Source organism: Aquarana catesbeiana, linkage group LG01 (assembly GCF_042186555.1).
Source record: "Aquarana catesbeiana isolate 2022-GZ linkage group LG01, ASM4218655v1, whole genome shotgun sequence".
In the NCBI taxonomy this organism is placed as follows: domain Eukaryota; kingdom Metazoa; phylum Chordata; class Amphibia; order Anura; family Ranidae; genus Aquarana; species Aquarana catesbeiana.
Genome location: NC_133324.1, coordinates 553,288,350 through 553,303,301, shown reverse-complemented (window position 1 = coordinate 553,303,301; position 14,952 = coordinate 553,288,350). Strand labels below are relative to the sequence as shown.

At 38.3% G+C, this 14,952-nt stretch overlaps 1 protein-coding gene across 3 annotated transcripts in view; it reads right to left on the bottom strand.

The window, feature by feature from the left end:
• SSBP4 (single stranded DNA binding protein 4) overlaps positions 1-14,952 on the bottom strand; it is a 735,140-nt gene that overhangs the window by 528,929 nt on the left and 191,259 nt on the right. For all 3 annotated transcript variants that reach the window (XM_073595915.1, XM_073595931.1, XM_073595924.1), the window contains one exon: positions 3,180-3,241. In XM_073595915.1, the coding sequence (XP_073452016.1) occupies positions 3,180-3,241 (62 nt within the window). The remainder of the gene's footprint in view (positions 1-3,179; positions 3,242-14,952) is intronic.

The following is a 14,952-nucleotide window of genomic DNA, read 5'->3' as shown; positions in this document are numbered from 1 at the left end:
TACCTGTAAAGTTAGTGCCCAAAATGTCCAAAGAAAGGTACACTAGTGAGGAGGCATACAGGACTCAGAATATGAACCTGTAGAAAACAGCGGCACACTGACAGCTAACTCAGATGATGGTGAAAAGGTCCCTGCTAAAACCAGATGTACCTGACCCCATGTTGCTGAAGTGCGAGAAACACATAATTAAGATCAAATGCATTAGGGCACAAGTACTAGTGCTGCACTTTGGCGATCTTACAAGTACCAGCAGCGTTGTACATCCTGATCTTTTTAGACACCAGCACTGCAGTATTTCATGGTGACTACTGTGCAGTGCAGTACAAGTTGGTGAGGTGGCTAACCCTAGCAGCATAATCAAACCACAGCTACCAAGAATTTGAGCACAGGCTCGTAATGCCCATAGTAACCTTCCAGAGGTGCTTAGTAACCCTAATTGGCTTCCCCCAGATTCAGCAGCACCTTTTATTCCCCCATTCATAGCCCAGCCCGGGGTTCAAGTGCAAACAGCGAACATAACGCCACCCCTTGACTTTTTTTTTGCAGTTTTTCACCAAAAACCTCTATAATCTGATTGTGAACCAGAGAACTGTTTATGCCCAACAGTACATTGCCACCAACCCATATTCATTCCTTGCCAGGCAGTTAGAGTGGCAACCTATCATGGTTTCTGACTTTTAAACTTTTTGGCGTCTAAGCCTTAACATGGGCATTACATAAAAGAATAAATTGCAGTCATATTGGTCCACAGAACACATTCCCATGTTCTCTGCTGCAATAGCCAGGCAGAGATATGAGACAATAATGCATTTTATTCAGTGACAATACCCTCTGTCCTCCCTGGGGTGACCCTGACTATGATTGGCTCCACAAATTTGGCCCCTCATAAATTACCTGTCCCAGAAATTTGCAGATGTGTATACGCCCCAACAAAACATCTGCATAGACGAGTCCCTTGTACATTTTACTGGCAGGCTTGCAATTAAGCAGTATCTCCCCAGCAAGTGAGCCTGATATGGGGTCAAAATGTATAAGTTCTGTGAAAAGGCCACAGACTATACATACCACTTTAGAATCTATGAGGGAAAAGACAAGTCAAATAGAGCCCCCTGAATGCCCAGACTAGGCAGTGGTAGGATAGTGTGAGACTTGTCACCCTTGTTCAATATGGGGTGCCACTTTTTAGAAATGTTTTCACTAAAAAAATTGGCTGCTGTGGTAACATGAAATCTAATCTCAGGGGTTTCCCCCAACGGCTCTTTAACGGGGAGAAATCCTGTTTGCAAAATTAAAAACTACTAATATAATTTAATTTGAGGAGTAGTCTTCAACAACCAAACGATGAAGCCGTATTTAGCCATCTGTAGAGCTAGACACTGGTACAAAAAAGTGTCTATTTATTTATTTCAATTGGCTCTATTGAATTCAATTTTGTTATTTACAAAGCTACTGGAAGAACTGGATCCTTCCTAAAATTTCAGGAAGCAATCGTCTCAGCCATTTTGTATCCAGAAGGCGCTGTGACCCAAAGTCCACTTCCAGATGCAGTTAGCCGGCTGCATAAGAAGCATTTTCCAAATGTCCTCTCACCTACCCCAACACAAAAGTCACTCCCAAAAAATGTTCTGTCTGTGGTAAATGCAGAATAAGGGGTGACACCAGGCTTATTTTTGTTTCTCCTGTTCTGGTCAAATTGACCAGAGCCAGTCCTGGCAAGGACTGCTTCTGTTGCTACCACACTGTAGTGAACTATTAGTCTAGGGCAGGGATCTCCAAGCTACGGCCCTCCAGCTGTTGCGGAACTACACGTCCCATGAGCCATTGTAAAACCCTGACATTCACAGATATATAGTACAACGTTTCAGAGCCACGCAGGACCCCTTTGTCAGGCATGAAGGGGTCCTGTGTGGCTTCCGAAATGTTGCACTACACTGTTTTGTGACATGATCATTCTTGAATAAAAAAAACATTTGGACGAAATTGATGATCCTTGCTGTGCTGGCAAATATCTACATATCGTATAGGCTCCCAAAAAGTCTCACGAACGTGGTATCCCCATACTCAGGATAAAAAAAAAATTGTTTTGTGGAGTAATACCATGTATACTCATGATGTGTGTGAGAAATTTCTAATTAAAACGACAACTTTGTGTAAAAAGAGAAATTTTTGTTTTGTCATTTTCCAAAAATTTGTGGCAAAAAATTAAATCTTCCATGGACTCAACATGTCTCTCAGCAAATACCATGGGGTGTCTACTTTCCAAAAAAAAGTAATTCAGGGGGTGTTTATACTGTCCTGTCATTTTAGGGCATCCAAAAATGTGAGAGGTAGTCAGGAAATCCAATGCGTAATTAATGCCCCTTGAAAGCCTGAAGGTGGTCTTTGGATTTTGGGCCCCTGTATGTGGCCAGGCTGCCAAAAAGTCTCTTACATGTGGTATCCTCATATTTGGAGAAGAAGCAGAATGTGTTTTGGGGTATAATTCCACATATATCCAATTTTTCAAAAACTTGTGGCAAAAAATAAAATCTTCAATGGATGCAACATGCGAAAACCTTGGAGTGTCTACTTTCCAAAAAAGGGTCATGGGGGGGTTACTGTCCTGGCATTTTGCGCCTCAAGAAATGTGCAGTCAAAAGGTCAGAGCTGTTTAAAAGTTGCTTAAATTCCAGTATACTGTATATATCATAGTTTGTAGATGGTATAACTTTCACATAAACCACTTAATTTACACTTATTGTTTTTTTTGTTTTTTTTAACAAAGAAATGTAGCAGATTACTAAATTTATGAAGAAATTCGATTTTATTAGATATGTTTTAACAAAAAGTAGACAATATTGTGTTTTTTCTAAATGTTCTGTCTTTTATTGTTTATATACATATATATATAAATACAAAAAACACTATTTGTGTGAAAAAAAATTATATAAACTTCATTTGCGTGCAGTGTTGCATGACCAAGCAATTGCGTCTGTTAAAGACGGAACTAGGAAAAATACATACAAATGTTTATAGGTAATATGATCATAAAAAATACCAATAATACCAACACCTTCGAGTAGTACTTTTACACGGTAACAGTTACAACACAAAATATGTAAGCACATACAAGTTTCAGTACATTTACAGATGATAAACAGATTATTTATTAACTGGAATGTAAAAAAAAGTAATCTTACCACCACCACGAGTGTAAAAACCCAGGGGGCTCGCCTAATGTGATATTTTTCTCCCATCGTATCTGTATTAAAAGGAATAAAATAACCTTAAATGTGATCCATATAAACACAGTCCTTTATTTTAATTTTATTTTAAGCGAGTAAGGTAATACACAGTTGAAATAAATAGATGGGAACTTTTTTTTCCTTGCCAAAGGAATTGTAATCATGTTCATGGCATTGTAATCATTTTCAACCCCACTCTTTTTCAAGCACTTTAGTCGTCTTGAAAAGTTTTGCCCTCATTTCCCTGATGATACAATAGGAAGCAAGCGTAAATCACCATAAAGTGAAACAAAATTGCACCTTTGACAGCTGTCACCATGTGTCCTACTGGGGAATTTCCTTTCATCTCCTGTACCAGAGACAGCTATCAATGGTGGATTTTCTCCTTGGAAGAGGACTGGTGCTCTTAGGCTGGGTTCACACTGAGGAACGTAACGGCTCACAGCAGGGGGTCCGCTGCGTCTCCATTCACCGGTTCAGGTCCAATTTCAGCCCGAATTTTTGGCTGAATTTGGACCTGAAACGGACCAGAAAATGCACAGGACTCCTGTGAAATTCACACAGGAGTTGCTCCGAAATTGTGTTAACCGGCTCCATAGAGAGCCGGTCACAATCTCCTGCCATGCAAATTGGATGTGGGGAAACCCGCATCCAATTTACAATAGTGTGAACCCAGCCTCAAAGTCAAAATGTTTGGGTAAAGCAGCTTAATGGGTCAGCAATAAAAACCCAAGCCTTCAATCACTATGCCAAAAACTAAGACAACCTTTTGGCTTTCCAGACCCCCTCCAGGACTGCACACATGACCAAAAACCTAGACATTTGCCACATGAGCTCTGCTGCAGGAAAAGAAAAGTCAACAGAAATGACAATTAGAAAAAAAAGGGGGCCCAATTTAAAAAAAAAAAAAAGTGTAATAAGCAGAATGTTAAATACAAATTGCAGAGGCCATGACAACCAATTTGAATTCCATTTGTACTGATCTGACTTCAGAAAGTGGATTTAATATGGGTTAATATGCACTTTTCTCCTTGCACTGTTCATTTAATAAGACCAAAGCAGTTGTGATATCTTTTTATCAGTGTTAATTTTGTCGATAAAAATATTTTCGTCAATGAAATTAATACTATTTTAATGGACTAAAATATGACTAAAACTAAAATGGCATTTTAGTCAAAAGACTATGACTAAAAGTAAGAATAAGTAGGTGTTCATTTCGTCAATGAAAATATTTTCGTCAATGAAATGAACACTATTTTAGTGGACTAAGATATGACTAAAACTAAAATGGCATTTTAGTGAAAAGACTATGACCAAAACTAAGAATGAGTGGGTGTTAATTTTGCCGATTAAATATTTTCGGCAATGAAATGAACACCGTTTTAGTGGACTAAAATATGACTAAAACTAAAATGGCATTTTAGTCAAAAGACTATGACCAAAACTAAGAATAAGTAGGAGGCACCTACTAAGCTGCTGAAAGAAAAAAAAAGAAGAAAAAGACTTTTCTTATTTTTTTTTCTTAATATTTCATGTTGGTAATATATTGGTAATGTTGCATTACAGCCAATAGAGTTTATAGTTTTTTTTTATATATATATATTTTAAAGTTGCACTTCTGTTTGTCAAAAAAAGCAAAATTTATAAAGACGTTATATATCACAAAGGGCTAAATCTGTGTCTGTAGTGCATGTTCAAACCTTAATACCGTAAATAACAGCATGTTGTTAGATTTTTACTCCAGGAGTATATAATATGTTTGACAATTCTAGAAAAATGCTTAAATAATCCATTATAATTTAATTAAACCCATTAGATCTTAGTCAACTCATATGAACCAGAATACAAATTATCAAGGGTGCATTCACACTGTGCACAATAGAACTTAGCCGTGCCTAAGTTCGATTGCCCCCACCCCACAGATCTGCACCTTATACAATTAATTCCTGGGCACATTTAAATCATCACCTATGCCAACCAGACCAAAATGATCCCTACTTCTGTACCCAATGATTTATAAGGAGTTCTATGCTCAGGCCATGGTTTTCACTCACACTGAAGATAATTGTACTGGACCACAAGTGAACCGTGCCTGGGACCACATCTTCCAAGTGGTTCTGGGCTAGGTAATGCTCAACTGTTCCTGGGCACAGTTCAGAGCACTCAAACTACACACAAGAACTTGACCAAGGGGGGGACTGTGCATGGGCACAGTTAAAACTGGCAGCGTGAGTGCACCCTTTAATTGAAAAATAGATTCTATATGTGTTTTTCATTGACTTATACAGTAATTTGAATTCCATTATAAAACAGTCACAGAATTGTCTTCAACCCAACTAACATTATTAGTTTGGGCAAGTTCTCAGGATCCTCCCTTTGCTGAATTACAGTTTTTAAAATATGAAGTAACTGCAATTTTTTTGCAAGGAATAGACAAAAACATCTACAACATTTGTTAGGCAGATTTTTTTATTTGTATATTTGTTTAGCTCTTCATCCCCTTATGCTAGCCAAGTATTACAGTGTGCAAGCTGGACAATCTGAACATGCAGACACAACCATCTCTATGCACTACAGGATGCTGACCTAGTGCCATGTGTGTAACTGGTGTTACCCAAATATGTCACCACTGCTTATGTGTTGACAGCTCAGAATTCACTACACAAAGTGGTTGGCATATGTAGATTGAGAATAAAATGAAACAAGAATTAGGGATGGGTAAACACCGAACAATATGCAATGGGAAACTCGGCAGGAGCCTCCCATGGAGGCGGAACTGTTGCGGCTTTTCTTTTTCGGTCCGTCGGGCAGCGTAGATTTACATCGTAAGCCTTTTTTATTTTTTTATCTTTTAATAAAGGTCTTGTCCCAAGCTGTCTCTCAAAAAAAAAAAAAAAAATATTGTTTCACTTTAAGCATTATTGAAACTTTTTAAAAACTTTTTTTTGCATTGATACATGTCCCCTGGGACAGGACCCCGGTCCCCAAACACTTTTTATGACAATAACTTGCATATAAGTCTTTAAAATGAGCACTTTTGATTTTTCATGTTCGTGTCCCACAGACTTTAACGGTGTTCCAGCGACTTTCGAATTTTCCCCGAACACCGCATTTTGTTCGCTGTTCACAAAACATCCGAACAACCAAAATTCAGCCCGAACTTGTGCTCGGGCCGAACCGTTCGCCCATCCCTACCAGTGATACCAGTTGTGTGTGCCCTGCACACATACACACTGCAAAGCTCTGCTATACAATACTTATTACATTTAATCTATGTTCAGGTTAACCTATTAACTCTTACCTTTCTGTTCCAACCTTTATTATTGAATTATCAGAACAAAGATGGCCATATTATATGTGTTAAAATTTAAGTGTAAAAATTGTCTGTATTTGTTTAACATTCATTCAAAATAACTAACAATATTATGCTGAATAGCAAGTCCCCCTTTTCTTAGTTTCAATATTAATACATGGGCTTATCTCAATATGTCTCAATATCTACTGTGAGACAAGATTGGCAAGATTGCTGGAAGCGGGTGCAAGTAAAAATGGCAATGAAATGAAAAAGGCTAAAGAACTCTACTAATGGAGTCTGATAAGTCAAAGTGTATGCATGTTAGAGAAAGTATTAAAATTTTTAAAACAACATGAGAATTTTGGCCAACAGCAAAAGTGAAATTACATTTGCCAAACTGTACTTGCTCAAGGCTACTTTCCAATTACAGTAGATATGATGGTCAGGTGTCCAAAAACTTTTGCCCATAAAGTGTATCTGCATATAAGAAACTGATCGTCTGCTATCGCAAAATATATAATGAATACAATAAATATCCAAATCACCTTATAATTCATAGTTATTTTGTACTCTTATTTGAATGCATCTTTGTGATATCGTGAAAAATAAAAAAATTATTAATAAAATATGCAGAATGCTAACACTGATTTACTAACTGGGAATGGGGATGTTTCAATTGACATTTCTGGAAATAAAATATATTGAGAAAGGGAGGATATGGTCCCTCATGTGTAAAGATAACCAGACTACCAAAAAATTGTCTAATGTGCTCTTTACGGACACCAATAGAGACCCCATATTTTCATAAAAGAACAAATAGTCTATTGACATACAAGTAAAGACTAATGGATCAACCAATCCTAAAATATTACATAGTATTATGACAGGTACATGCATAGGAACGCAGGCATAATCATTCCAAGGAAGACAGGGGGATTTCTGGAAATATCTGCCCTAGCTTCACAACTTTAAAAGACATCTGTCATGAGAAATGTTCAAGGGCTGCCATTGTTGGCCTTCTGAATGATGGGTATACCTTAGTACATCTTTTTAAAGACTGTGTAGGAATTTTACAGCAAGAGGGGCAGGATGATTTACTAAAGGAGTTAAGAATCTTTACTCCACAAATTAAGTGAAGATTCACTTTAATTGTCCAATCACGTGAAACACTAACTCTTGTTTATTTTTTTCATCAGCACATGATTAGGTATTCAGAGTGAACACTTTGCTACAATTTTGAGTTAAGATTATTCACTCCTTTAGTAAATTAGCCTAGTGGAGTTACTGATATACTTACATACTTCTCCACATATCTTATATTTTAAATCCTCTTTCCTATTATTAATTTCCCAGAAATATATGCAAAATTATAATTTATTGTAGGGCTGCGGAAATTAACGATTAATTCCTCGATTAATCGTTAATTTTTTTGATCGATCAAAATTCTTTTGATCGGTACTCACCTCTCCGCCGGCTTCCAGGTCTTCAGGGAGTTCCGTTGGAGATCCGGTGACATCACGGACATCGACGTCACTGGACTCCTTCCCCCTTCCCCAGTCATTGACGGTGCCCACGCTGGACAATGGTAAAGTAATGGGCGCCTGACCAATCCAATCATGGCCTGAAAGGCTTCGACTAAGTGGGCGTTCCACGAACTGTAAAGGTGTGGCTGTGAGCCGGTTTTGTGATTGGCTGTACACGCCCCATGCTGATGATACGTGACCCTTGCTGGGAATAAACAAGCATTGGAAGGCATTATGAAGGTGAGTGTATTGTCTGTACTGGACAGGTCAATTGTGGAGGAGGAATCGTGGTGATTTAAAGTATATATACAGCTTGAATCTGTATTTTAGTTTTAGATTAGGTCATGCAGAGAGAAAACACCTCTCGGTTTAGGCTTTGCCTTGTGCATCCCAGTGTGGAGCTTTCATTTCACTTCCTGTCCCAGAGACACAATGGGAAGAGAAATGGCATTCTGATTTTAGATGGTTGTCAACAGGACTGGTATACTCATTGGAGGCATTACCCAGATAGCAAGCAATTGAGCTACAAGTTTGAAAATGTCTTGTTAAAGTGGAGGTCCACCCTAAAAACAAATTTAACATTAAAAGACTCCTTAAAAGTTTTTATGAAAGTTTTTTTTTAAAAGTGTTAAGTCATGGATTGTGGAAACGAACTAGTGTCGGGTGATTGTATATAGTGTATACCACATTAACCACTGACTAATGCAGAGTTGCAATGCAAGGAGATCAGCTAAAAGTAGTTGGAAATGTATGTGCGTTATAATTAATAGAAATTAGTCGATTAATCGATTAAAAAAAATTGATTAATCGAACACCAAAATTTTAATCAGTAACAGCCCTAATTTATTAACAAACTAAACAAGCTTCCTTCTTGATTCAGATCCAATTATGGGAGTAGAAGACCCCCATGCTCTAGCAAGTACCTGTTTGGCTGCGGTAAATAATAAAATCAAAAAACAAAATTTGACAGATTTCTGTTTTTAAATTTAGCAAAGCTCCTTTCGGGACCCTCAGGATACCTTTCACCAGGGGTGTATAAACCAGCTGTTATGCAACAATCCAATAACTTCTAATTTTGGGACATTCCCACCAAATATGTAGATGGGTACCCTGGGTCTGGCATCCCTTGAAGCAATGGTCAGCAGCAGTACTATATAACAGTGCATCAGCAATTTAATTACATTCAAATGCCGATGCATTCATTGAGCACTTAGTGTTTTTTCCTTTTTTTTTTCCAATTTTCCTGCTCTAGGTTGCCTCCAAAGTCTTATAGGGCGTACACACGGTCGGACTTTGTTCGGACATTCCGACAACAAAATCCTAGGATTTTTTCCGACGGATGTTGGCTCAGACTTGTTTTGTCTACACACGGTCGCATAAAAGTTGTCGGAAAATCCGATCGCTCTAAACGCGGTGACGTAAAACACGTACGTCGGGACTATAAACGGGGCAGTGGCCAATAGCTTTCATCTCTTTATTTATTCTGAACATGCGTGGCACTTTGTCCGTCAGATTTGTGTACACACGATCGGAATTTCCGACAACGGATTTTGTTGTCGGAAAATTTTATCTCCTGCTCTCCAACTTTGTGTGTCGGAAAATCCGATGGAAAATGTCCAATGGAGCCCACACACGGTCGGAACTTCCGACAACACGCTCCGATCGGACATTTTCCATCGGAAAATCCGACCGTGTGTACGGGGCATTATACCAATGTTCCACATATGGGACAGGTTAGGGGGCCTGTTCTTCTAATGCAGTTGGAACTCCTTCTATACCACAGATATTATTCTTGTATCTGAGGGATCGTGGTGACATATATTTTCAAATGTTAACTTCTTTACAGTATGGCCAACAAAGATTTTAATCTGAAGGTGTAGAAATATATCTGCTGATGGGTCATGATGCCTTTAACTTTAAAAGCATAGTATTCCTACAGCTTGTCGAGAACACATTTTTTATATTAATAGGAGTTCCTCCAAAATGTTGCCTGGTTTTCTTCACTGTTTGGCTTGTTAATGTTTATGTCTGGCAAAAACTTTTTTTTTAGTTTTAATAAATTAGAGAAAGATTAGAACCCGTACCTTTTTTAAGGTAACCGTCCGCAATGGGTGTATTCCCACTTCGAGTTGTCACCATCCGAAGTGGAAATGTAACATTCCAAAGGGTCAACTATTGAGTATACGTCGAAACTGCGACACAGTCGAAGACTTTGATGCACAGGCTGATACCCTTATACAAAGGTTTTATGATAAGGGATATGCACTTGACAGTCTTATGAAATTAAAATCAGAAATTATGGAAATGGATAGAAATAATCTACTCTATAATAAGAATAAGAACAGGAACAACCAAACGGACATAGCCTTTGTAACTGGATTTAATAGCCAGTATAAAGATTTTGAACGCATTATGAAGAAATACTGGCCTATCCTGAAAGAGGATCAGGTTCTGTCTAAAATCTTGCCCGCAAAACCTAAATTTGTGTACAGAAAGGCACCCACTCTGAGGAACCATCTAGTATACAACGTCATAGACCCTCCTAAACCGATAAAAATCTTTTCTGATATGAAGGGTTCTGATATGAAGAGACAACCGAGGAAAAACATCTTTTAAATCATGTACTGACCATAAGGAGTACCAGATAAAGCAATTAATTACATGCCGAAGTACCCATGTCACATACATCATTGAATGTCCATGTCACCTCCAATATGTGGGAAGAACCACTCTCCCTCTCTTTGTCCACATACGAGAGCATATCAAAAATATAAGAAATGGATTTCCTAACCATAATCTATCAAGACACTTTGATGAAGTGCATCATAGAGATCCGAGTGGACTTACATTTTACGGTATTGATTTAGTACAGGACCACTGGAGAGGGGGGAACAAAGAAACTTTAATTTCAAGGAACGAAACCAGCTGGATATACCAGCTGGGATCCCTTGCCCCTAGGGACTCAAAATGGACATAGACCTGAACTGCTTTATAGCCAACCCACAACCTAGCAGCCTTAGGGGGTATGTTGATGGGAGGCTACGTTATGACCAGCATATTGGTGATAACTGATCCTAGTATTCACCCTATGACTTATTGATACCTGATAATTAGTCAGGTCTGGGTGTATGTTAGGAGTCACCTTATGGGACACCCGTCACTTTGTCTACATTACATCATATTATTTGTAATCTAATTAGTGTACTACCACCTGGTATGTTTACCAGTGTGGTTTCTGAATATTGTCCTTCACTCTGAGCAGTCAGTTTGATATCTATGACTGACCTCATAGACTGCTAGCAAGGGGTTTTTTATTTTTATTTTTATTTATATTCTTTAGATATTATATCCTCTGCCATGTTAATATTAGTCATCTTAATGTACATCACCATTCCTGTCTATGTAGATACTAATATAATCTGCTATGTTAATAGCTCTATGATTTAGTCACTACTAGCTTTACCAGGTAGTATCAGGGTTTGCTATATATACAGCTTATGACAATTCGAGCTGCATTTCTGCAGCTGGCCACTTGGCAAACCTACTGATCTACTTATCATTCAACACAGTTACACCTGGGTCTAGTAGAGACAATTTTCACTTCTTTAGTGTAATTTTAGGATCATTGTTTATATCACTTATGGACATATGTGCAGACACATTAGTTCTCCCTTGTCCACAACTCTGCTACTTTTGCTTCCGTTAGCTATTACTTGATCCCCTTACATATACTATTTTTATCATTTGTCTATTGCATAATTAGATCTTTTTATACCACTTAGACCCTATAGAATGGGGAGTAGGGATACCCCTTCTTACATGGGACACAGGAGGACTATATATGACATGCATCCCCGGTTGCATTTTAACCTTATTTTGATTCTGTTTTATTTTATTTTCCTTTTTTTCTCCCTTTCCCATATAGTTCAATGCCGATTTACACACTGTGCACATTTCCACATGTTTTGCTCACCTAGCAGCCCTTCCCCTCCTGGGAGGTTGCCTTTAATCATACTTTTTTACTGGCATATTATATTTCTTTAATGAGCTTATTATGTAGTATCTGGGTTTGCCTGAGTCTCTATATGCTCGGTGGCTTTGAGCTGCAATCCCATGGCCGGCCACCTAACTTTTCCTACTGACAAACTATCACTAAGCCTTTATATGTGGTAGTTTATATATTTTATCACAATTTGTATATTAACCACGTTATATGCCTTTTGTATATTCTTGCCTGCAATATGACTTTCTCGGATGAACGGACATACACAAGTTTGATTATCGTTTGGGGCGATTACCGATTGATGCGTGCTGCATATGGCCACTTTATCCCCTTAATTCATGATTGCCTTTCTAACACTGTGGAGCGCCTATTGGCTACAATCTGGGAGGGGGAGGAACTTGCATGTCCGTTCACCTATATCAGTCGTCCAATGTGGAAAGATGCCGCCGCATTTGAGAACGTCCAATGATGAAACGCGTAAGGCGGGGCTACGCTTTCACGTCATATCCAATACGGAAGTAGGGAGCTTGGAACCCAGGTGGAACGCACACTGCGGACCAGCTCTTCCTACATATCTAAGAGTGTAGTTTGCAGCTTTCCCACACCTGTTGGTGGGAAGCTTCTGTTTTTATTTCTTTTTTAATAAACTTACTTTTAACTACTACACTATGGGAGCCCTTTTTTCCTTCATATGAGGACCGAATTGTGGAGCGATCTTTTGGGCATATGCTGACCAAAGTGTTTTACCCCTGACCGTGTGGAGACAGCTGCGGAAGCCTGATTGTGTGGAGCCAGCTGCGGGAGCCTGACAGACCAACAGATGGGGACACCAAGAGAGTTGAGGAGGAGCTCCATCCATGGTTACCCACACATGCCCATTACCCCTGCAGGGGTTACTACATTTGGTGAGTGGGGACCTGAGGGGGAGAGCACCACCAGTCACCTGATTTGCCAAAGACAGTGAAGTCACCTCAAGCAACATTATTGGCTGTTTAAGAATTACACTTTCATTATCATATTTTGGGACTTGCACTCTGATTTTTATTTTTTTATTTTTAATATATCTTGGTTTTTTGGTTGGACAGTCGGTCAGTTACATTCATGTAACACGTATATGTTTTAAGTCTTATACATATATTTTTTGACCTGATGGACACATTTATACATATATAATTTCTTATTTTTTGTGTATGTTATTTTGTGATTGATCACTCATATCACCTGTTTATATTTGCTTTATATGCACTGATATTTGTTTAATTACACTTGTGCGTGTAGGATTTTATCCATCACTGGAGAGTACACATATATACACTTAGTCCTTATAGGACAGGTACACATATACAACTTAGACAGGCACTCCCTGTTTCTCTTTGTAAACAGGGCACTCGCCCACTACTTTCTTTTATACTTACCTTGTGCAATAGGGTAGCGCCAACCACCCCACTTCATAGCTTTACTTACCGTAAGTTCCCTTCGGAACCCAATAGGGGGGGCTGCAACCCGTTATTATCCTGAGCATATCACATATTTAAAGGTTTACGTTTGTCTGTATCCCCGTTTCTAATCACCTTCACTATTTTTCCTGGTGGCCATGGTTAGCGAGACAAAAAGTGATGAAAAATCCCAAACTGTTGTTAGTTGTTTTCAGAACATTAGGGGGAACAAATCTTTCAATGTGGACACCTGTTTCAGTAACAACTGTCCAAGTGGGTAATTACCCCCACCTTCTGGACATTTCCTCCCCTGTTGCGGGACATGTATACGCGACAGAAAATAAAGAGAAATTTTCCCTATGGCTTACAGACAGTAAGAAATAAACTGAAAGGCCTTTAACCCTTTTCCTACTCTATCCAAGACTAAAAACAATGTTTCAGCCATATGACAATTACTGTATCTAGTTTTTTTTCTACTATTAACACACCATACAGAACTGTTTGTCATACAAAATTCAGACTAACTAGTATGTCTTATATAAAATGTTGCTATTATTAACGTATTATTATAATTATATTTGATTTCTTGTTATTATTGCTTACAATCTCAAGTTATGTAATAAGAATTTCAAAAATGTATGCAAGCACTTATAACATTATTTGTGGTAATATTGCTTTATAGATATGTAAATCATATTCTCAGCAATGCTAGTTTTGTGTTAAATGTTAAAATAACATAGCAAGCCAGCAGCAAAAAAGGTATTTAACACAAAAAGCATGACAAGCAAAAAAATATATAATTTCTGGCCAAGGCCTCAAGAAAAGTATAAAATTGGATAACGGGCTTGGGCTAATATATTACTTGCATCGATGCACAGAGGAATTTTCATGTGTCTGTTTCTTATTTCAGCCTTTTCTTTTTACTTGTATTACAAGGATAATAGAGACTTTACGTTAGCTAAAAGCAGGTAATAAGGAAAGTAATGCAGTTGTCCTATGGCTGCTGCTCTGTGCAGTTTCCTGCTGTGAGTACAAGTGTTATGAGCAGGTAATGTTAGCTTGGAATGGCAGCACTCTGCTGGGTTTCACACCTATTACTTCCCTCATACAAAGTGGGAATAAGACCCTTCTGCCACATGCTGAACTTAAATATTACAGGTAGATCTGAACACTTGGCATCACAACATACAAAGTGTGTCACAGCGTTAAAATAATATCTTCTATTTATATGCCAGCGCTGACTGAAAAACACTTTTTACTGCACCACAGAGCAGCTATCTCTGTAGTAGATCCCAGTAATGTACTACAGTTTTACACCTCTTGGCAGAACAGCTCAAATATATACATGGGGCAAACTCAAAAGTGCTAGGAAACATTTTTCTTTTTAAACTAGAGGTGCCCATGAACCAGCAGGTGTGGTAATTTTAGACTTAATCATGGGATAATAAGAAGATAATAAGAAAATGATTTG